Genomic DNA, 22,564 nt, shown 5'->3' with positions numbered 1-22,564 from the left:
GATGTGGAGAAGTGAAGTTCTGGTACCCAAATGAAGCTAAAAGTTTGTTTGTTTGTTTTTGTGTGTGTGTGTATGTGTGTATGTGTGCGTGCGAGAGAGAGAGAGAGAGAGAGAGAGAGAGAGAGAGGGGGGGGGGGGGGGGGAGAGAGATTTTTACTGAGTGTGGTACAGATGCTTTGAAAGCTTTCCTGAGTATCTTGGCACGCATATAGTAAGAAGTAGATTTGCATGCATATGTAAGCAGAGGCAATTTGGAGCAGGTTTTAAAACAGCAATGTAAGCCTGGAAAAGATGCGGCTGTTTTCAGGACTCAAAGAGTAATATTCTATTCTTGCACCTGCATATTATCTGTTTTTACTTCCAAAGGATTTTCACAGCTCAACTTTTCCATTTCAAAATTTTTGGTCCAGCTGATACGTTGTACAAAAAGGCCTTGTAACAGAACAATTATAGGAGTGTTAGCTTATCCATTCCGAGGAAATGAATTTCACTATATGCCTAGGTAAATATAGTGAAAACTGCCTTCTAAAAATCTTTGATGAAATAATAACATTGGTAGGCTTAGGCTGCTTGCAACTAATAACATTACAGACTGTAAGGACTTGGTAGGGTATGTTCCCATATTGAATGGCTCCAGAAAGTAAATGAGTCTGGGTCAACTTAATCAGATCAAAGTTTCAATCTATTTTACCGAAGAACACTGATGGGAAAGAGCTGGGGAAGCTCTTCTCACTTTTCATAGTACAACAGTTGAAATAATTCTTAAAAAAAAACCCACAACTTTATTATCAAGTCCTATCAATCCTACAGCTTTGCCAAGCATTAGAAATCCACCTAGAAAGTGTTTTCTTTAAAGCTAAGCAGCACAATGTCTCTGGAGCACATGAGCGGATAGCTTTCTGTTTGTGGTGTAATCTTTTGGGAAATATATCAAAGTCTTGCAGTGTCTCAAGAAGGCAAACACTATAGTGTGATTTTAAAATATCCATTAAAAGAATAATTTAAAAATCATTGTTCTCTCTCTGTGATTCCAAGAAGGTTGAAAGGATAAGAAATGCTCTGCCTTGGCAATGTCACAGATCTGATCTTCACAATCAAATGCCTCCAGCAGGAGCACACTAAAATCTAAAGCTAGGAACGATTTTATCATTTAATAAAGGAAATGCACACAAACTTGCAGAGAGAGTTGTTGAAAGAAATACAGTGTCATTTATGGCAAGTAAATAGGACTTTTTTTAATCCACTAAACTCCTGCTGGGGAGAACACTAAAAAATGAGTTCTAATTTGCTAGAGCCTCAATTCCCATTGCCTATACATAAACCATATCTGCTTTGGTTCTCAGGTTCACTTATAATACCTACTCATTTGCAGGAAGGAGGACTTGTACAGCCGTATTTTACTTCAAGTTTATGCATGATTTAACAAGTATGATAACACTAAACATTCAGCTGTAAGCTGAGCCTTCACTGCAACACAATGTATATATAACCAAATCTGTTCTTCTACAGGAACATGCATATTTTAAAAATCCATTTAAATAGCAGTATTTTTCAGCATATTCATTGAATTAAATTTAGGTCCCTATTTTTCAGAGTTGCTCTCTCTAAGATTAGGTATATACGAAAGTGGCTTATGGTTACTCAGAATTTTGTTCCATCTATTCAAAATTGCTGGTACCAATTTCAGGTAGGATTTTTTTCCCCAATCCAACTAGGAGGTGCCAGTGATGAGAAATGGAATCAATGTTTCTTCTTAAACCTAGACAGGTAACTAATAAGCTTTTATTTTTCTTCTCACAGGTTTATTTCAGTTAAGAGGGGCAAGACAGTGAGTAGGAAATATTTTGGGGTGGGGTAGGGAGACTTGGCATAACCAAAATTCTCCTTAAATCTTACCAATAAATTGGCCTCAAACCTCATGGACGACAAGCTAAATTATTGGCTCATAATAGAGGTAGATAATTATTTGGAGCTAATATGATCACTACCACCAAATAACCATGTGACAGTAAAAAGCTAATGTGCTCAGTCCTGTATAAAATATATGGAATTGGGTATGTCCAGTTTGATGAAAAGGAGTCGGAGTGACATGATAACAGTCTTCCCAATACCTCAGGGGCTGCCACAAAGAAGAGGGAGTCAAGCTATTCTCCAAAGCACCTGAGGGCAGGAAAAGAAGTAATGGGTGGAAACTAATCAAGGACAGAAGCAATTTAGAACTAAGTAGAAATTTCCTGACAGTTAGAAAATTGGAACAACTTGTTTCCAGAAGTTGTGAATGCTCCAACACTGGAAGTTTTTAAGAAGAGATTGGACTACCATTTGTCTGAAATGGTATAGGGTTTCCTGCCTAATCAGGGGGTTGGACTAGAAGACCTCCAAGGTTCCTTCCAACTCTGCTATTCGATTCTATAATCTAACTGAAGTGTTCTAGTGCACTAGCTTGACATTTTGATTCCTGTAAAATACTCTCTGTGTGTCTAGGATGCTGTTTGGCACATCTATTTAATATATAAATAGGCCGTTATAAAAACTGCAATGGCTTCTAGTTGGACAAATTTGATATTTTTACGTTAACAACGAAGTCCTAAAAGTTTGAGACTAGAACTGAGCTTCTCAATTATTTTCATCATCACCAGAAGAGGATTTTTATTGTGCCACATCCTGAAGACATTTTTCAATTCAAGTAGTCCTTGATTTATGAGCTCCACAACTGAGTTCAACATTTCTGTTGCTAAATGAAAAATTTGTTAAGGGAATTTTGCCCCATTTTATGACCTTTCTTGCCACAGTTGTTAAGTGAATCACTGCAGTTGTTAAGTTAGTAACCCAGTTGTTAAGTAAATCAGGTTTCCTCACTGACTTTGCTTGTAAGAAGGTCGCAAAAGATGATCACAGGACCTCAGGACACTGCAACCGTCATGAATATGAGTCAGTTGTCAAGTCTCTGAATTTTGATTATATGACCATGGGGATGTTGCAACAACCATAAGTGTGAAAAAGTCATGTCACTTTTTCAATGCCGTTGTAACTTTGAATGGTCACTAAATGAACTGTTGTTAAGTTGAGGACTACCTGTAATTAGGATGAGAGCATTCTCATTATGACATCCAGATATAAAGCATACACCATTTATATCATAAGTTAGGTATTAATTTATCAGTTCAGCTGAATTCATTTCATGCTGAGCAGTACTACTTCCCAATAGGGACAAGTGACACAGTTGTCTCCACATGCAACATTAATTTCTTCAGCAAAAGATGCTTCATGTGGAAAATCAAATAAACAGAGCCCTCCAGAAAATCTGGAATGCTAAACTATCAAAATTCTGGAGCATCTAGGGGCTTTCACATGTATGGCTTATTCACATGAAAACCTTTTTCCTGAGCTAGACAGATCATTAAGAAGAGAAGCTAGATGAGCTCAGGTTTATATATTATCCTGTATCAACTGGTTAATTAACTGATTGAACATCCTTTAGTACACAGTAACAGAGTTGTAAGGGACCTTTGAAGTCATCTAGTCCAACACCCTGCTCACACAGGAGATCTTAAAAGGGATTTGAACCACCGAACTGCCGATCTTTCTGATCAACAAGCTCAGTGTCTTATTCACTGAGCCACCTAGTCAGGCATTCAACATTCAAAAAGCACCCTATGTAGCAACTGGTTTTTAGTTTGCATTCTTAGATTTACATTAGATCTAAAGCAAGGGTGTCAAACTCAAGGCCCGGGCTCAGATCTGGCCTGTGGGGTGGTTAGATTAGGCCTGCGAGGCCAGCATGGAAACAATGAAGGACTGGCCAGCAGTACATGTCCACTGAAAATGGAGGCCCTCCCAAGCTTCATTTCGCTGGCAGAAGGTTGCAGGAGTCCGTCGCAGGCGAAAATGGAGCTCAGGAGCCTGTTTTCTCTGGCAGAGTGCTCGGACCACCATAGTTGCCTTCGACACGAGTGACATCAAGCTGGCCATGCCCACTCCAGGCCCCCGAGGTCAAACTCAACCCTGATGCAGCCCTCAATGAAATCGAGATTGACACCCCTGATCTAAAGCCACCAGTGTACCGAAACTGCCATTTTCAAAACACTAAAAATCATATTTGCAATATTTCAGTCTAAGTGGGAACTACATTGTGTGTCCCTTTCAAGAGCATTACTTTAACCAAAAGCCAACCTTTTTGTGCTTCAGTACCCTTTTTCTAAGCATTGCTTTTGTCCAATATAGAATATATTTTCCTGACATTTTAAGTATTACCAACTTTGAAACATCTCAGCAGCAATGTCAATAATGTAGATTGCAAATAGAAAGACCCACAAAAATCAATTGATGTCAGTCCTATCTATCTTTCTTATGCTGAACCGTAGTCCATTTTCCTTCTGCACAAAATGCTACTTGGTGGTTTGAAAGAAGCAAGCAAACAAACAGAAATTGCTTCTACTCCCTGGCCTTTTTTGACCCCCACAATGCCCCCTGTTATCTGGTGAGATATTTATTTTCTTATAAGCTGATGGTTCAATTGTATTGGAAAATATGCCTACATTTCTCTGAAACAAATTCGAAAAGAAAAAGCAGGGGCTGTTCTCTTTTTTTTCAACGTAATAAATTCTCAGCACTAACCAACTACCTGTCATTTCAGAATGTAAGAGGTAATGCAGCAACTGGTAGGGGGATCAAAGAGATAATGAGATGCCTGCCACTTTTTATGGATGGTGACAACAGAAAACAATAGCCTCAAACAGCAATCTTATCTTACAGTTAGGCTAGAGCCAAAGAAATGTTGCTGCTATGCTATAGAAATGTTGACCATAGCTCAAGCTATGTTTTCTAAGCCAGAATGTCAGTATCACAGCACTTCTTCGTTCCCTGTTCACTTCCCAGAGCTCCCTCTTTATTCCATTGATATGCTATGGGGTAGTTTTATGACACTTGGCAGTGCCACCTACTCTCAGTCCACAAGAAGATGAAAAATGAAAGAGCATGCCCCCACAAGCAGTTTTATATTTTTTTAAATCTTTTGTTTGTTTGTTGAATAGTTGAAAAAAACCAGATGAAGCAAATGTGCATGGAATGAGGGATGAACAGAATGATAATCTTTGTGCAAGTTTAGCCGTAGTACAATGAATCTGGCAAAGATAAAACATACTGGTTATGAGCAAGTCATAACCCTTTTGCTTTACACAGAACTGAATGTAGGACAGATTCTGTGCACGGGAGAAAGGGACTTTCCTTACAAAAGGGAAAAGTGCAATGACCACTTCAGGCAGTTATTTTGTAATGATTACTTGTTCAGCAACCATTCAAGCATGTATCGTTGAATGAGTGGCAGTTATAACCAGTCTTCTTAGTTGCTTACTGTTGTGTTGTCCCTGCAGTCACATGACTGCAATTTGGGCACTTGGCAATTATGATATTGCAGCATCCTGAAGTCATGTGATTGCCATCTGTGACTGTTTCTGCTGGCTTCCAATAGGCAAAATCAACATAAAAGCCAGCAGGAGATCACAAACAGAGAGCATATGGCATCTTATTTCTGACTTATTTCCGGTTGCTTAACAATGGCAACCAAAAATGCCAGAAATGTCATAGCTGAGCAGCACAATCAGTTGACATTGTGCTTTACATTGCTTATTGACAACATTTCTGGTCCCAAGTATTGTTATTTTAGTGAGCATTACTTGTAGTTGGAGGATATAATCTCTGAACCCTGACGTGTCTAGGAGAGAGAAACAGAAGCCATATAAATAACTTCCCAAAGCAGAGCCTTTTCCTTCTGCTCCTCTTTTGGGTACTGATATAATCATAAATATTTTAAATTAGGTAAATTTAAACCAGGAATGGGTATTCTAAAAGATCCCAGAGCAATAAGCAGACCTCAAATCACTTTTTTTTTCACTTTCCAATTGCAATGAGCTGAAAGATAATAGCATAGTTATCACACTGTTATCTTTAAATGTTTTACATAATGGGGGGGGGGGGTTGTTTGTATTGTTGTACAATACAAAATACCAAAACAAGGCAAAATACAACGATGCAAAAACAATCCTCAGACTTAACTACCACAATTTGAGGAAAAATATTCTGGTGCCAACCATTCTTCACCCTTCAGACTCAAAATAAGAGTCTAATAATACAGTCACCCTAGGCTTACCTGTGTCTGATGAAGTGATGGGATTCAATTTTTTTACTACTGGTTCTGTGTGAGTGGCTTGGTGGGCATAGCTTGGTGGGTGTGGGCAGGGGAAGGTTACTGCAAAATCCCCCCCCCCCCAATAAGCTGGACTCGGGAGGCAGAGATAGGGCAGGACCAGTCAGAGATGGTATTTACCGGTTCTCCGAACTACTCAAAATTTCCACTACCAGTTTTTCAGAACTGGTCAGAACCTGCTGAATACCACCCTGCTCTGATGTAAACTACGAAAGTAAAGGGGTCAAGGGGAACTTTGTTAGAAAGACTTTGTCTTGCTTGCAAATAAGCACCGTATTTAGATGGGGAAGAAAAAATTGTATATTCTATAAATTTAACTTAGGCAACATGAATTAAAAAAACAAACAAAACTAAACTAATAAGGAAGTTGCAACTAGCATCAGTACATCTAATTGGCTTTATGTACCTATCAGGTATGGCTTAGCATTACATACACATGTGACATGTACCAGAGCGTGGTTTTGTAATGCAAAAGCCTTCAAATATAATATATGGAGCATCTGGTTTGCAATAGGTTGGTATTCACAATATTGTTCCAAAAAGACAATTTGTATATGTTGTCTTGAACTCTTGACTTAAAAAAAAAAAACCATTAAATAAATAGCAAAGAGGGAGAAATGTGTAAGACAAATGACATAGCATCTGTGATAGCATTTGTTTCTACTGTTTCCTTTATTTATAGTGAGATCTATATTTATCTGAATAATTCTTAAGATCTTCCATCAGTTCAGAGTAAAGGTGCCTGCATATGTGTCTTGGGAGATTTGAATTCTAGAAACAAACTTACGTTCTGCAACAGAGAAACTATTTTTGTTTCTATTTAAAATCAGCCTGAAAGAATGTAGCTACAGTATAACGCTATGCTGTTTCGTCACAATTATATCTGTTTCCTGGATACAGATTTCTACTATTTCCTATGCTTTGTATTGAAGATAATATTTCAGTGTATAACTAGTATGATATAAAGCATTTTTCGATGTTCTCCCTTCTTATTGAAGTAAATGGGACAACATTTCCTGCACTAAATCCATGGCTACATTGTCGACAGAGCTACAATTTAATAATGGGCTATACTTATCCTTTTCTGTTGACTCTTCCATTTCAGCCATTCTGCTGATAGGTCTCTGCAAGAAGAATTTTTCTCCATGATACCTATTATGGCAATGGCATATTTTGAATCTGCCAGATAACAGAAACTTCTCCAAAATTCTCCGTGTCAAATTATATATTCTTAATTCAATTAATGTAATATGCTAATATGCATTTTTATCAAATGTAAAATATTCTGTCATTATTTCTTTCCCAATCCATATATGTATGTCCCATATTAGCCATCTTGTAATGAAACAAAGGCTTTTGTTATCTGGAAAGTGACGTTCAGCCAAGTATTCTTGTAAATTTTCAGGCAAGCGAAGTGGGACTCAAAACATTAGCTACCTATTTCTGTGCAAGAAACTATAAACTTTTACATTCACCCATAAACCATTGTAAACTGCTCAGGAAGCAACTCTGTAAAGAGATGTACATGCAAGGAGTCCAAGTTAACATCTAAGAATTTTCAAAAAGAATTTAAGAAGCATTTGTCAATGGAAGACCCAGTTATCTCTAATATTTATTTTGCAGAAAATCAGAAGGTTCCTCATAAAAAGTATTGAAGAGGTATTTTTTGTCAGAAAATTGGAAATAGCTTACTTTTTTACCCTATATTACCCTTTGTCATAAGGTACAGCTCATATCTCATTAGAGATATGCATAGCAAACATCAGAATGATTGTTTAGACAGTCTATGGATGATAGGAGAAAGAAAGAATACTTATTTAGGTGAACAGAACAAATTATATTTGTTTATTCCCTTTGCTTATTACCATTTACTCTACCAATTTCCACTGTTTTTGCCTACCTGTTTTTAGTCAGAATAAACAAGGAACAGCAGCTGTCACTGAACAAAAGAAGGGAAAAGGGAGCTTTGTTATAAGTTTACTTTAAGAATTTGGGCTTCAAATTGCAATCAATCAATTACTTTTCACTTAGACTAAGCAGCTTCAGAGACCAAGATCCATTTCTCTTTAAAGAAAAGATCATAACCTGCCCAATCTTTAAAAACATCCTACCTACCATCTGCTCCCCAAATATATTCCCATCACCATTGCTAAAGGATCAGGGTAGTGAAGAAGATTTTTCTGGTGTATCAGTACCAGTAGGAGAGTGTTTATTATCATAAAATGACAGCAACACAAAATATAAAAGATTATAACTATTAAAAAAATAAATTAAGAATTAGCTGTAACAAAACTGACATAAATTGATATTTAGAGAATACACACACATACACACATAGAGTCAAACAAAGGCAAACTATTTGCAGGACTCATTGATTTAGAATCAAACTTTGATCTTATTTTTTGATTAGTGGTAATAAATTAGACTACTATGAATATTTTTAATTTCAAGCTTTACATGAAAAATTATCATCTCCTTTGAATTGCAATAATGTTTGTTCAGGAATGCTAAATATAAATCCATATTCCACATCATATTTATATTTTTAGTTTTTCATTGCAGTGCTTTAAATAAATGTTCACCTTCCTAAATTAAATGCCAACCAGGTTTTCATCATTTTATATGCAGATTCTTTTCTAATTTCAAAAATTGCTTCAAGGTATAATATGACCTTCAAATAACATGCTATATACTACATTTGATCACAATTCTCAAGCTGCCCAGTGAATTGTAGTAATTATTCATACAAAGGGAAAATCATGTTCACCTGGAATTCTAAAATGGAAAATCAATGAAACACTATCAGTTATTGCTATTATTGTTATAATGTTGATTTGATTAGCCACTATCTCTAATTCAACTTAACTTGTGTGAATTATAACATCTTGTGTTCTGCATTCAATAGTTTTGCCCTTTAAAAAAAACAAAAGATAGGTTAAAATGGATGGTATGCATATTGCAGGGGCAACAGTAAAATGTCAGAATAATATTATTTGTGGTTCTGATTGATATGCTTTTTAATGGCTTTGGTTGGCTTTGGATATTAATCTTCCTCTAGAAATGTTTTAGCTGGTCAGGTTATGTTCAGGTATGAACATCAGCCTACAAACATGATTAATGAATATTGAAGAGTTTAGGGTTTGTCTCAAACCATATCATAAACCGAATTTTCGGTAGAATTTTCCATTGCTGAGAAAGGGTCCATAAATATAATTAAGAATATTTGAACTGAATTGCCCATGCCAGTGAGAATGTTATGATAAGCATTTAAAATAATTTAGACTGATTTACACTTTTAAAAAGTTTTACTCCTTTTATTGTTTAACAATACTATGGCCCTAACGTGTTCCAAATCTGAAGGAGAAAAGGTGTTTGGAATATATCTGGGTCTGTCACACTATCTGTAAATGTTCCCCTCGCACATATGTGCTAGTCGTTCCCAACTCTAGGGAGCAGTGCTCATCTCCATTTCAAAGTTAAAGAGCCAGTGCTGTCCGAAGACGTCTCCATGGTCCCACCAAAGATGGTTCCCATTTTTCTACCTGCATTTTTACATGCATGTTTTTACAACTGCTAGATTGGCAGAAGCTGGGACAAGTATTGTGAGCTTAGTTACGCAGTGCTAGGGATTCGAACCACCGAACGGAAGACCTTTCTAATTGACAGCATCCTAGCCACTGAACCACCATGTCCCTCTACCATCTGTAACAGCGCTTAAAACTTAACATACTGTATACTGTATTTTCCAGAAAAAAATCCCAGCTCTTTTAAGAAGCTGTAGACATATTTATGACCCAAAACATCTTTTTATCTTCAGTTCTAAAATGCCACACCCTATTTAAAATATTTGTTTGGTTGGGCAATGTTACATATTTTCACCACACTGATTACAAATGTGAACTGAATCTTTCAGTTTTGCAGGTCTGTCACTTGTCATTTATCATCACTCATTCATGTTGTGGTAAGAAATTATGTAATTCAATGTAACTTTGGGTTCACTCTCAGAGTTTCCCTCCAACCCCATTGAAACACTGGCAAAAATAGGGTGACTTTGTGGAACTCTTTCAAAACCTACAAGGAATGCTGCAAAATAGATGCAAAAGACCCCTCATCCATAAAAACATAGATTGTGTGATCCTATTGAGTTTTTCTGAATTGTCTGTGGAGAATTTAAAATTCAGCTGAAATATTTCACAGTGCTACTTGACAATTTATTAAATGTCTTCTTGAAGTTCTTGAAATAATTACTCTGGGTTTCTGAGCTACAAATTCATTATAAAAGCTTGAAGCATGTAGATGCCATTGATATTACCTATGTTCACTTTGGAACAATACATTTGGATGTATTGTTTTTTTTCAATCAGTTGAACAAAGTTTTAAAATACATATATTAATCTCTGTTGAACACAGAGTGCAAATTAACGCTTGTTTTATAAACCTTTAACAAAGGTTGATTATCACTGATGTAGAGCTATAACTTAACTTACAGAGTTTAGATATGTTCTAAACCATGATAGGTAATTCATAGGATTGTTAATAATACTTTGCGGCAACCTCTGCTTCTCAAGGACATATAGGTTCTTCTTGATTATATTCTTAATATTTGAAATATATCAAGGTATAATCAAAGTATCAAGAATTATGGATCTTTCATGCATGAGAGGTACCAAAGAATTAAGTAACGATGGAAAAATGAATTATGTCTGAACTGCAGCAGCAGATTGTTGATTATGTGTTACTCATCAACATTTCAATCATTCTTCAAATGAGGAAAAAGGAAATATTTATTTATTTAATTATTAATTTATTTTTGTAGCTGCCCATATTAATCCATTAATCTGGATTAAGTGGAAAAAATGTTTAAAATAATTAAAACGGTTTTAAAACAAAGATGATCTATTCTGAATTGTTGGCACTTGCTTCTATAGATGCTTAAAGCATGTAGTAGGTAAAAGACAATTCATTGGGACCTGGCTCAAGCTGTAAACCAACACACTTATTAGAAATAAACCCCATGGAATTAATTAGCACTTACTTCTGGGCTGACATCCAAACATTTGTGCTGCATATCATTCTTCAATTTCCTTGAAAATAGTTTTTATTGAAATTAATGGGATTACTGCAAAGTAATACATAAAATAATGAGGTCTATCTGTGATCCTATAAGAACTTAAAAGTATTTATATCTTCTTAAAACACCAGTGACATTATCCAGCAAAGCACACATATTTTAATAGTTGCCATTTTTAATTGCTAGAGTTATATTTGTAGTTAACATTACCATGGAAATAAATTAATGCATTTATTAATTATAGTTGTCTACTTAATTTATTCCATATGGAAGCCAAGATGATCTGCATAAAGTTTCCAGAAAGACTCCTTTTCAAGTACTGATTAGGCTTAGCTGTTGCAAAATTGTTATAACATTTACTTTCATACACAGTCTTCAGATCCTTAAGTGTAGTTACAACATCCCCAGCATTATTACTACACTACATACAGTACATGTCATTACACAAAAATAGCATGAATATTATATCTGTACCTTTATTCCTTAGTATTTGAGGAGCAAAATATTTTGCAGCCAGGATTTTCTTGAAATGTGTGACTATATAAAATGCACAAAATGCACTTTTTCTGAATACCAGATGTGTCTTTAAGTATTTCTGATTTTTTTAAATAAGTTTTAAAAATAGAGTAAAATCACTCAGTATAAGAATTCCATAAAATAAATCAGTGGTAACAGATGGTGTTTGTCTTGTCAAAACTTGCCACCTATCAAAGTGGATTTCTTTTGCTGGATGTTATATGTAAAAGTGCTAGAGAATTTGTGATCATCAAGTTCTTTATAATGCGAACATTTATTTTCATGCTTTCATTTTTTTTAATGAATACATTGCACAATACACCAGACTTGGATTTGTATAAGTTTCACCCAGTGGAATATTATGCTAAAAGCTGAAAACTGAAGTTTCCCCCCAATCTTAAGCTCTGTAAATTAGTCAGTTTGAATAACAGCGTATTTAAGTCACAAATTCTATACCAAAGATTACCAGTAAATCTGCCCAGCAGGTTTCTATAATCAGAAGTTGTCTGTTTTTTTTCTTAGAACAAAATCTACAATTAATTATTTTCTTCAGAAATACACTTCTTTCTCAGAAATGTTTTTATTTCCTTCCACATATTTCATAACATAGTTTACTTGCAATAGTAAATGATTCATGGACAAAACAGCATGTTATAAGGAAAGTAATTGTTTCATCTGAAACTGGTACTGTAGAAATCAATGCAAAGACCCACAGGACACAAATACAACTTTGCTTACCTATTTCATACAATTGTTTCTAACTTTTCAAATATAAAACCTGTAGGAAATCAATAATGAAAAACTACAGGAAAGGCATCAAATTTATTAATTTTTTCACTGGGACAACTTCAATGAAATCCCACTGGGGTTAATAACATCTGGCTTATTTAAACATTATTTTCTATGAAGATAAGGTATATTTGATGTGTGACAGAATTATCAGGAACAGATGAACATTACTGATAATAATAATACAACATGCTCAACTCGTGGCCAAACAAGAGGCTAAGATTCTTCTATCTCTTGAATGAATGAATGAAAGGAAATAAATCTGATGGCAAAATATTTGTATCTATTAATAATATAAGATGAAACAAAATCAAAGACAAATTATTTACATTAATTAATAGTGACACATTATGGATCAGAAACATTTTAGCATTTCTTTTTACTTAGCAATAAACAAGGTCCCAACTAACTGTTGAATCGGAGGGTCGAATGACACAAAGAGTTAATAGAATTCATAGGACTTATCCATTTATTTATTCAGTTTATATAGCTACCTACTTGCCATGTAACTTTGGGTGAATAAAAACCTTTCTGCCAATTTGGTACTGATATTTCTCCTTATGCTAGACATCAAAAGAAAGATGAGCTTCTTAAGTTCTCAGTGCAAGAAGCAATAGACAAAAATAAGTTATAATTCTGGAACAAGAAATATTGAGGCAGGGGGAAGTCCCAGTATTTGTTTTGTTCTCTTATTAAATCTGTTTTTGATACATTTTCACATCTAGGAAAAACTCTTAGTATTCGACATATATACATCTTTCCAATAGAGCACTAAAAGATTAATGTAGAGAGTAGCTTGTTTAAGGCCACAAAGTGAGGTTATTGCTGAAAAGAATTTGAACAATGGATTTTTGTTCCATCTACTAGTGCTACTAGGTCCAACAACATATTACTCCAATTAATTTAAAACTCTGTTCAATTAGTATTAACTTTTTTAATTAGGTTTAAGAGTGTCCTGCCATAACATTTTAACCACTATAACGCTGTCTTAAGGAATTCAGATGTTGTTAAAAAACAATTAAAGATGTATTCTTAAAGAATTCAATGCTACTTTAACTGATATTTCAAAAGGGAAAATAAAAGTCATTAGTACAATAAACAATCCAAAAGTTTTATTTTCTATTACCAAGGCTTTAAAACAAACAAATAAAATAATCCAGCCAACTCTTCACTACAGTTAATAGGTAAGTTTTATATCATTAAAAACAAGTAAAAGCTGGAAAAAAAATCAATATGTATACTACATATAACTTAGCGTGAACAATATATATATATATATATATATATATATATATATATATATATATATATATATATATATATATACATACACACACACACACACACACACACACACACACACACACACACACCACAGAGCTAATTAATTTTAAATACCAAACATCTAAAATTGAACCAAATATATTCTGGTAAAATATTATTTTCCATGAACTGATTTAAAAGTTGACTAAATTAAATGCAAAGACAAGAAGAGAAAAGTGTCCATTGTCCTTATTCTAATGATGACATCACCAGACAGAAAATGTGATAACATGATTCAATTGCCAAATAGATTCAAATTTTACTGGGATCATTTCAGTAAGAACACTGAAAAAAAAGCTCCCTTATATCTCTCATTGCTGTGAATAAATTCTAAATAAAGGATATAAAGGTAAATAAAGATGATGTTGAAATAATATTCCTTAAGATGAATATACCTTAAGGGAATAGCAACATGTAAAACAAAAAAAAACCAAAAAAAAAATCAGTAGCAAGGACTATTGAGTCCCATTTATCTATTCATCCCAGATTCAGCATTTTTTCCCCCAGATAAACAAAAATGAAGGTCTCCCATTCTCCTTGGCATATTAACAATGAAATAAAAATGGCAATTTTAGTTGGATCTTGATTTTCAGGGACGTCCAAGGGATGAGGGCAGAAGTAGACTTAGGTAATAGTTATGATTATGTGAAACCATTTTTCTTTTTACAATTCGTTGCATACAGAAGTAGATAAAAAGGAAAAGCACATATCACATCATTATAGACCTTGTCATGACTCACACACACAAATCTTCCTTCTGAGTTTCTTCCAGTTATCAGGCCAATAAAAAACAAAAAGAAACAAAGAAAGTTGCAACAATAACACTGCTACTCAGAGGCTGGAAGGTTTGTGTATTGGAAATGAAACACTTTTGTTTTTCTCACTGATTATCCTGGCTTGGCACGCCAAGGTCTTGCTGCTTGTTTATAGAGAGTGATAAGAAGAAAAACATACAGATGTTTCTTTGAAGTATATCTTTAATCAGAGAAAAGTGAAAATAAAAAGTTATTGTGAATCTATGCTTAATCTTATTAACCTTCCAGGCTAAAGCAGCAGTGTTTGTTACCTGGAGATAATGGCACAATCTCAACAGCAGAAAGGAACTTTAAGTCTGCAAAAGATATTCTCAGAAATACAGAAATTATCAAATACATATGAAAGGATAGAGAAGAAGCTGGAAGACTTAGAGCATCTAACAGCAAAAGATGATAAAGAAGTTGAGGAGGTTTATCAAGTGGAAAAAGTGGTGGTTAAAACCCTAAAAATCGAAGAGGAAAATGAATATAAAGAAATTAAATTTGCTGATATTTATGGTGATTGGTTTGTCTCTGAAAATAGAAAGAGTGGAATATTGAAAGAGGAACTAAATGGAGGGGAAATCTATCCCAGATGGCAAGATACAGAAGAAGAAAAAATAAAAGAATTTATGGATTTAAAGAGAGAAATTTTATTAGCAATATCATTGATAACACTACTGACAATCAAAGATAAACTGATTAAGGACACAGAAGAAGGGCATCGGAATTACATGAGAGATTTTATAAGCAAGGAGTTGCTAAGAGGAGTCCATACAAAGTTGATTAAGGAGATGATTAGAGGACTGACACCATAAATGGTAGAAGATATGAGATTGTTTTGCTACTGAAAAGATACAGATTGATAGATAGAAGAGCCCAATTTAAAACTAGTTAAACTTAGTGAAATTTAGTGACAATATAGTTAAATAAATAATTGATAATGTTACTAATGTATACAATGTGTAGTATTATGATAATAATTGGATATGAATATTGAATGGTACCCATGAAAGGAATATTAGAAATCTTTTTGGATTATATATAAAGGTTAATAAAAAAGAATTAAGTTAGATACAGTTAAAGTCTTGATTATTAGGGGGAAATGTTATGATACAGGATATAGTTAAATAAAGGAGAGATAAGGATAACATATGTATGTATGTATGTATGCATGCATGCATGCATGCATGTATGTATGTATACAACATAAGGAAACTGTATGTAAATTGTAAACAGTGATTTGGAAAGGAGGATTAGAAAATTGTGTTATTAAATATTATGGATGTTTAGCTAGAATAGGACATAAGGATTCAGTCTTAATGGAGGATTTTAGAAATAGTAAATGAAATGCCAGTATGTGGTTATGTATTAAATCTTGGTATATTTTATGTTGAAGGACATTTAAACAATTATAGTCAAATGAAATTGGGAGGTATGATGATGGTAATATGTATAAATATCTGAGTTAAAATACTTGAGTTAATATGAATTATGTTTGTTGACTGTGGAAGAGATGCACAAAAGTCTTTTTGTAACCAACTGATATACTTTCTACAGTATGTAAAGAAGGATGTGTTGTGTTTGTTTTGAAAACTAAAAAAAAAAAAAAAAAAACTATAGTTCTCATGAAGGAAGGCAAATATACATGTCCCAGGATAATGTTGACCCAATCTGGGTCGGTCACCGGGACTAGAGGTTTTGTCTTCCAAGCTTTTGGACTCGTGCTGGAGCTCATTTTCATAGAACTTCTCTAGCCCTTCTCTATAGTTCTTCTGCTATTTATAGCAGAAAAAGTCAGTTTCTGCTTTCTCTGAAAAACAGTGCTGGAAAATTTGAAGGATTTGTAGGTAACAGTGCACTCACTTCCCATCCATCTATAGAATCATCAAGTGCATCAAACGGCTTCTATGAACAGAGGAAATCCTTTCATGCTTGAAAAATACAATTAAGACCAAAGCCTGTAGCCACAATATAACAAAAGTTGTTGTTGTGTGTGCTTGTGTTTAACAGTGCCTTATGATTTTTTGAAGAATGCTTCAGCGATTATGGGGCTATGTCCTCAGACAGATTACAAAAACAACCACCATCTGTCTACTGGCAGCCCAAAATGTATAATTTGGTCATAATTCTTTTACTGAATTACTAGTACTGGAAAGCTGATATAATTGCCAATTCCTACATCTGCATCATCTTATGAATAGCATTACGAACAATATTCAGCTCTTTCATTACTGCACTGAATTTATATCTGAAGAAATAGTGCCCATCAGTCATTAAGGCAGAATATGCTTAGGGTTTATCTTTGTATTTATTTACACAAGTTTTAGCTGTGGAAAATAATCTAAAATATGAAATAAAATCCTTATAAGAATGTGGGTTTGCTTATATTTGTGTCTTCCGAAAAAAAGCAAATAGTTTTGCTTTTATTTTTTTTTCCATAGCAAATCATCTATTAAGATTGGAATAATATGTGAATTAGACTGGTAACAGCTGTTGTTAAAATTCTTTGTAACAAGAACAAAAGGATGAACCAGAATCCCAGGTAAGTAATAAAATAGATCAAAGCAAACACTGTGTCTTAAAATGGAAACAATAATTTAAAAAAGAAATTATTCCTGGTATTTATGGAGTGAATGTTGTAAAAAGTATAAGCCCAAAGCTACATAGGTTTATATTGTCACTTATTAAATGCAGTAACATATCTACTGTTCTCATAATATTGCACTCACAATACAATAATGGCCTATAATAAATAGGCGAAGTAAGCAATTTGACTGGTGAAATTATTGCACTTCCATCTAAACCTACATGGATCTGAGTTTATAAAAACCTACTCAAATCTTATGGAAAGATAATGCTATATTGGAAGAAGTCATAAGATTATTCAGTGTAGATGTTGAAATTCATGAAGTTATTATATTTTGTCTCCCAATGCTCAAAGAGAAGACAACATTATTAATGAATAAAAAATAATCATATCCCATATTTTCATTTGAAATTGTGGAAAATATCTGTAAGTTTCAAGTAATATTTCCTGAAACATTTTAATATTACACCTTTCCATTGAATTTCCCAAACCAATGTTTTTAATAGCAAACATTGACTAAAACAAGAAATATATGCATAAACATGTATAAACACATAAGTTCATGTAGTCTAATCACAACTGGAATAGCACAACTAGCAAAACTAAATTGACTTATAGAAAATACAGGGTGAAATAAGATAAAAAAATCTTACGTATTAGAGAATTCTTTGTTTCAGCCAGCTGCTGCCAGCCAGTCTGTCTGTCTTTCAATGTCTCAGAAAGTTGAGTATGAAAATCTAAATGAAATAAAATAAACACAATTTAGCACACTCTTTATTAGACTTCACTGTCAATAACATATTTTAGTATATCCAGCAGTATTTCTCTAGAGTCGCCCCACTAGCCAAACATTCAGTGTGATTATAATTAAATTATGACCCAAACTTCACTGGCAGAATTACCAAAACGTGCCACTTCTTCCCGATACAAAGTTATTATCAGTAAATATAGGGGATGCGTGAATATAGATTTCCATTGCCCATGTATTCAACCCAATCCTAATTTAAACCAAATTTATCTAACATTATCTTCTATTGTAGCTTTAGCTAATCTGCTGAAAATAAACTGACCTTCAAATCAATTTATCTAAAATATAGATATGAAAATAAATCCAACATATTTCTCCCCCCCCCCAATAGAATGCAATCAAATAGCATAGGTTCCTTATAGCATAGAAACCATTTTGAGGAGAAAATATGAGGGAGGGAATTCTTTTAAGAAGAATTCACCTTCATTGAAAATAGATACATTCTAAACAACAACAAAAATTATCATCATTTAGATAGACATTAAGTTCTTCTATGCACTGCACAAGATTTTAAAAACAAGTTCTTGCTGATTAATAACACTTTAATGGATATTTTTGGGCGAGAAAAAATGAGAATGGTACATTCAGAATTGTTACAACTGTTAATAAAATTAGCAGCTTGAATGGAAAAGATAAGCTAATTAATAGCTAGGCCAAACCTTTCTTTCAGGTAAAAATTTCTTGCAAATAATATTACTGTCAAAATATGCATCTTTAATAAATGCTATTACACATTAACAAGCTTACAGTGAAGAAAGGATTCTTTTAAAAAAGTTAAACAATTGAAGCTATAACAGCATGCTAAAATAAATATTGATTTATATGAAATATTAATGGTTTTTCTTGAAATCATATTTGAGGGAGATTTGTTGTAGAGATGGGCTGCAATCTTTCAAACCCCTTTGGGTTCTTGCCTTCAATGGAATACTTGTTGAAGTTTGGAATGAAGGGACATAGCATTTTCTATGCAAGCAACTGTGCACACATTAATATTCCCAGCCAACATGAAGCTAAATTTACAAAAAGATTCCTTACACCTTTACTAAGAAACATATTAAACAGCCAAATAGATTTTATACCACTTGTCTTCAACTATTTGCTATGCTTTCAGGTACAATGTACTTCCATCATATACTACTTTTATTTCATTCAGCAATCAAGCCTCAATTTCATATTTCATAAAACATTTGAGTTTATTCATTTTGTCACACACTTTCACTAAATCAACAAATAAACTTTCTTTCCCATTTTTGACATTCTGGCAGGTAAAAAATTACCCTGTGCATCTAATCTGCACATAAAATAGATTAACTGCACTCTCCAAATTCCTCTCATTGTCATAATTCATCTCTCTATGAAAATTCTGCCAAACTCATTTTCAGGAACTTTTACCAAGCTAATCTTCATATAGGGGTATAGGTTTTTGGTTTTTTTTTTACATTCACTTTTTCTACTTTTTCCTTCTTACAGGAAAACAATAATTCATTCATCCAAATGTTAAGCACAGATCCATTGTTCATACACACTAGAGATGGTATTCAGCAGGTTCTGACCAGTTCTGGAGAACCAGTAGCGGAAATTTTGAGTAGTTCAGAGAACTGGTAAATACCACCCCTGCCATGCCCACAAAGCCACGCCCACAAAGCCACACCACGCCCACCAAGCCACACCCACAGAACCAGTAGTAAAAAAATATTGAATCCCAACACTGATACACACCTTAAATAAATCATGCCATCGTGAAAACTAAACAGGTTTTTTTGTATTTTATTTTATTTTTATGATTTTTTTTTGTTACTTGCTAGTACTTATATAATTTACTTTTTAAATTTTTCTTGTTTTATATATATATATTGTTTATTTTATAACAGCTCTATTTTCACTATAAAGAGGATATAAAAAAATTAGGCCTCATGGACCAGTCACAATATGTTTTAATTTTTTTTCAGAGAAAATGTCACTGTGTTTAGGAATGTTCAAAGGTTATGTATCAAGAAAATTCCAAGAATATTTAACTATGTCCTTAAAAAAAGATAAATGTAATATTTTTAAATTTTGATCATCATCAGATAGGCCGATAGAGGTTGCTTTCAACTGTACATCATGGCAGTGGTCAATCAAGGCTTTCGCATAACTTTTTAAAGGAAGATAGAAAAATGTATACTGGATTATCCCAAAGGTGTTTTTTCAAAAGGCAACTGGAGTTTGTTTTTCCTTGAAGACCTTTGGGACAACCAAGAAGGAGAGAGAATTTATAGGGCCAGCCCAGTCCCTTGCAGGGGTCGCCGTTTCTGGACGCCCCCGGGCTCTACAACTTTGGGGTTTTGGGTTCCGTGAGCTGTTTGCATTACTTGGCGGTGGGAGGAGTAACATCACGCCGGCTGCAACGGTGGTGGCCTCTGGCCTCTCTACCTGGCTTCTCTACCTGGCTTATCGAACTTTTTCTACCAGGCTTATTGAACTGCCTCATTGGGGCTGTGTGAGACCATCATCATCTTGGAGGGAGAGAGAACGTATCGGAGCAGTGTGGGGACTGAGCAGAGTGGATGGGTGGCTTCCCCCGACGCTGCACCAGCCCCTCCGGATGGCCCCTTTTTCCATCCAGCCTTACTTCCCTCCCAGCATTGCCTCCTCCCTTCTTTATCCCTGCCCAGTCAGGTGGCTCCCTGGATGCATTTTATTTCCTGCCTCCCTTTGCTTCGGTGAGGCTCTGCCTTGTGTCTTCCACGTACCATCTGGCGCCCCCTTATGGTGGGTTTTTAATTTCCAGCCACATCTGATTGTGGTGTTTGGTTACCCAGACTTGCTAGCCAAGTTCCATCTGTCTTTGGTCCTGCTATCTCAGTTCCATCTGGTTCCAGACCTGCTAGCTCAGCTTTATTTGGCTTCGAGTACCATCAGCATCATTACCTACCACTATTATCCTGGGAACTCTATTTGGAGCAGCACTGGTGGAAGACGACCTCCTATCCCCTTTATTTATTCCGGACTCTTTGGACTTATCCAGACCAACAGAAGAGGGGAATACGAACTACCCCCCCGTATACCTTCTCCGGACTATAACTGGACGCTAATCACAACATCTATTTTAATTACTTTAATTATGGAGAGCCATTTGGCTCGATCTGGACTCGCTTTTTAACAACGTAATAAGTGCGCAATTCTATTTTTTTCTTCCTTTTTCTATCTTTTTCTATCTTTTTCTTACTGTGTTTGGGATATGTTAGGAGTATGTATGAGATTGAATGAATGATCCCACTTTTTATCATTATTATTGTTGTATTTTTGTGTTTTAATCACCACGTGGGGATTGTTTGAGTGAGTGAATGAGTATGTATGATTCGGAGGACCTGGTGGGATTTGCGGGGGCCACCGGGGTGGTTGGGGGAACTACATCCACGGGAGAGGGTCGGAGCATTGCGGTCATAACAGGGAGAGGCAGATACGGCGGGGACTTTAGGGCTGGCCATTACCGGGGAAGGAGGGTTCGCTATATCACAGAGATCCCTCCTTCCGGCCCTATGAGTCCCACTCCAAGGTCAGATGGCGCGAGTAGTCAGGACCCTGGCCTCAGGCTGTTGTCGCTAAATGCCAGGTCTGTAGTTCACAAGGCTCCCCTCGTCCGGGACTTGATAACAGACGAGGGCGCAGACCTGGCATGTATTACTGAGACATGGCTGGGCACGGAGGGAGGAGTCCCCCTCGTAGAGATGTGCCCAGATGGATTTCAGGTGCTTCATCAGCCGAGAGCCCAGGGAAGGGGTGGCGGTGTGGCTATTGTAATCCGGGAGTCTTTAGTACCTCGTAGGATCCCTGCTCCGGAGCTTGTCGGGTGTGAGTCCCTACTGGTGACGCTGGACCTCAAGGGTCAAGTGGGTTTGCTGCTTACGTACCTGCCTCCCAACTGCGTTGCAGCAGCCCTCCCCTCGCTCCTCGAGTCAGTAGCCGAGCTGGCAGTTGAGTTCCCTAGGCTTATGGTTCTGGGGGACTTCAATTTGCCTTCGCTCGGTGAACACTCTGATGGAGCGCAGGAGTTCATGGCTTCCATGACAGCCATGGGCTTGACCCAGGTAATTCGAGGCCCAACCCACTCAGCGGGTCACACGCTCGACCTCGTATTCCTCTCGGAGCAGTGGAGTTATGATCTTGGTCTGAGGGGAAATGAGATCATTCCCCTGTCGTGGTCAGACCACTGCCTACTGAGGCTAGACTTCCGGAGGCCAAACCCCCACCGTAGGGAGGAGGAACCGACCAGGTGGTTCCGCCCCAGGCGACTTATGGACCCAGTAAGGTTCCAGACGGAGCTTGGGGTTATTCCAGATGCTCTCGCCCACAGTTCGGCGGAGACTCTTGCTGCTGCCTGGCACTCGGCAGCATCAGAGTCTCTGGACCGGATTGCGCCACTACGGCCCCTCCGGGTCAGCGGCCCACGGAGGCCTCCTTGGTTCACCGAGGAGCTCCGTGAGAT

General features: G+C 35.8%; 1 protein-coding gene across 1 annotated transcript in view; it reads right to left on the bottom strand.

Moving 5' to 3' along the window:
- Window positions 1-22,564, bottom strand: part of TENM2 (teneurin transmembrane protein 2) — an 834,696-nt gene that overhangs the window by 497,473 nt on the left and 314,659 nt on the right. Inside the window, 1 exon segment of the mRNA XM_032208490.1 lies at window positions 17,942-18,025. Coding sequence (XP_032064381.1) covers window positions 17,942-18,025 — 84 coding nt within the window.

Source organism: Thamnophis elegans, chromosome 2 (assembly GCF_009769535.1).
Source record: "Thamnophis elegans isolate rThaEle1 chromosome 2, rThaEle1.pri, whole genome shotgun sequence".
In the NCBI taxonomy this organism is placed as follows: Eukaryota; Metazoa; Chordata; class Lepidosauria; order Squamata; family Colubridae; genus Thamnophis; species Thamnophis elegans.
The sequence above is the reverse complement of the archived record's forward strand: the minus strand, read 5'-3'. Positions and strand labels throughout refer to the sequence as shown.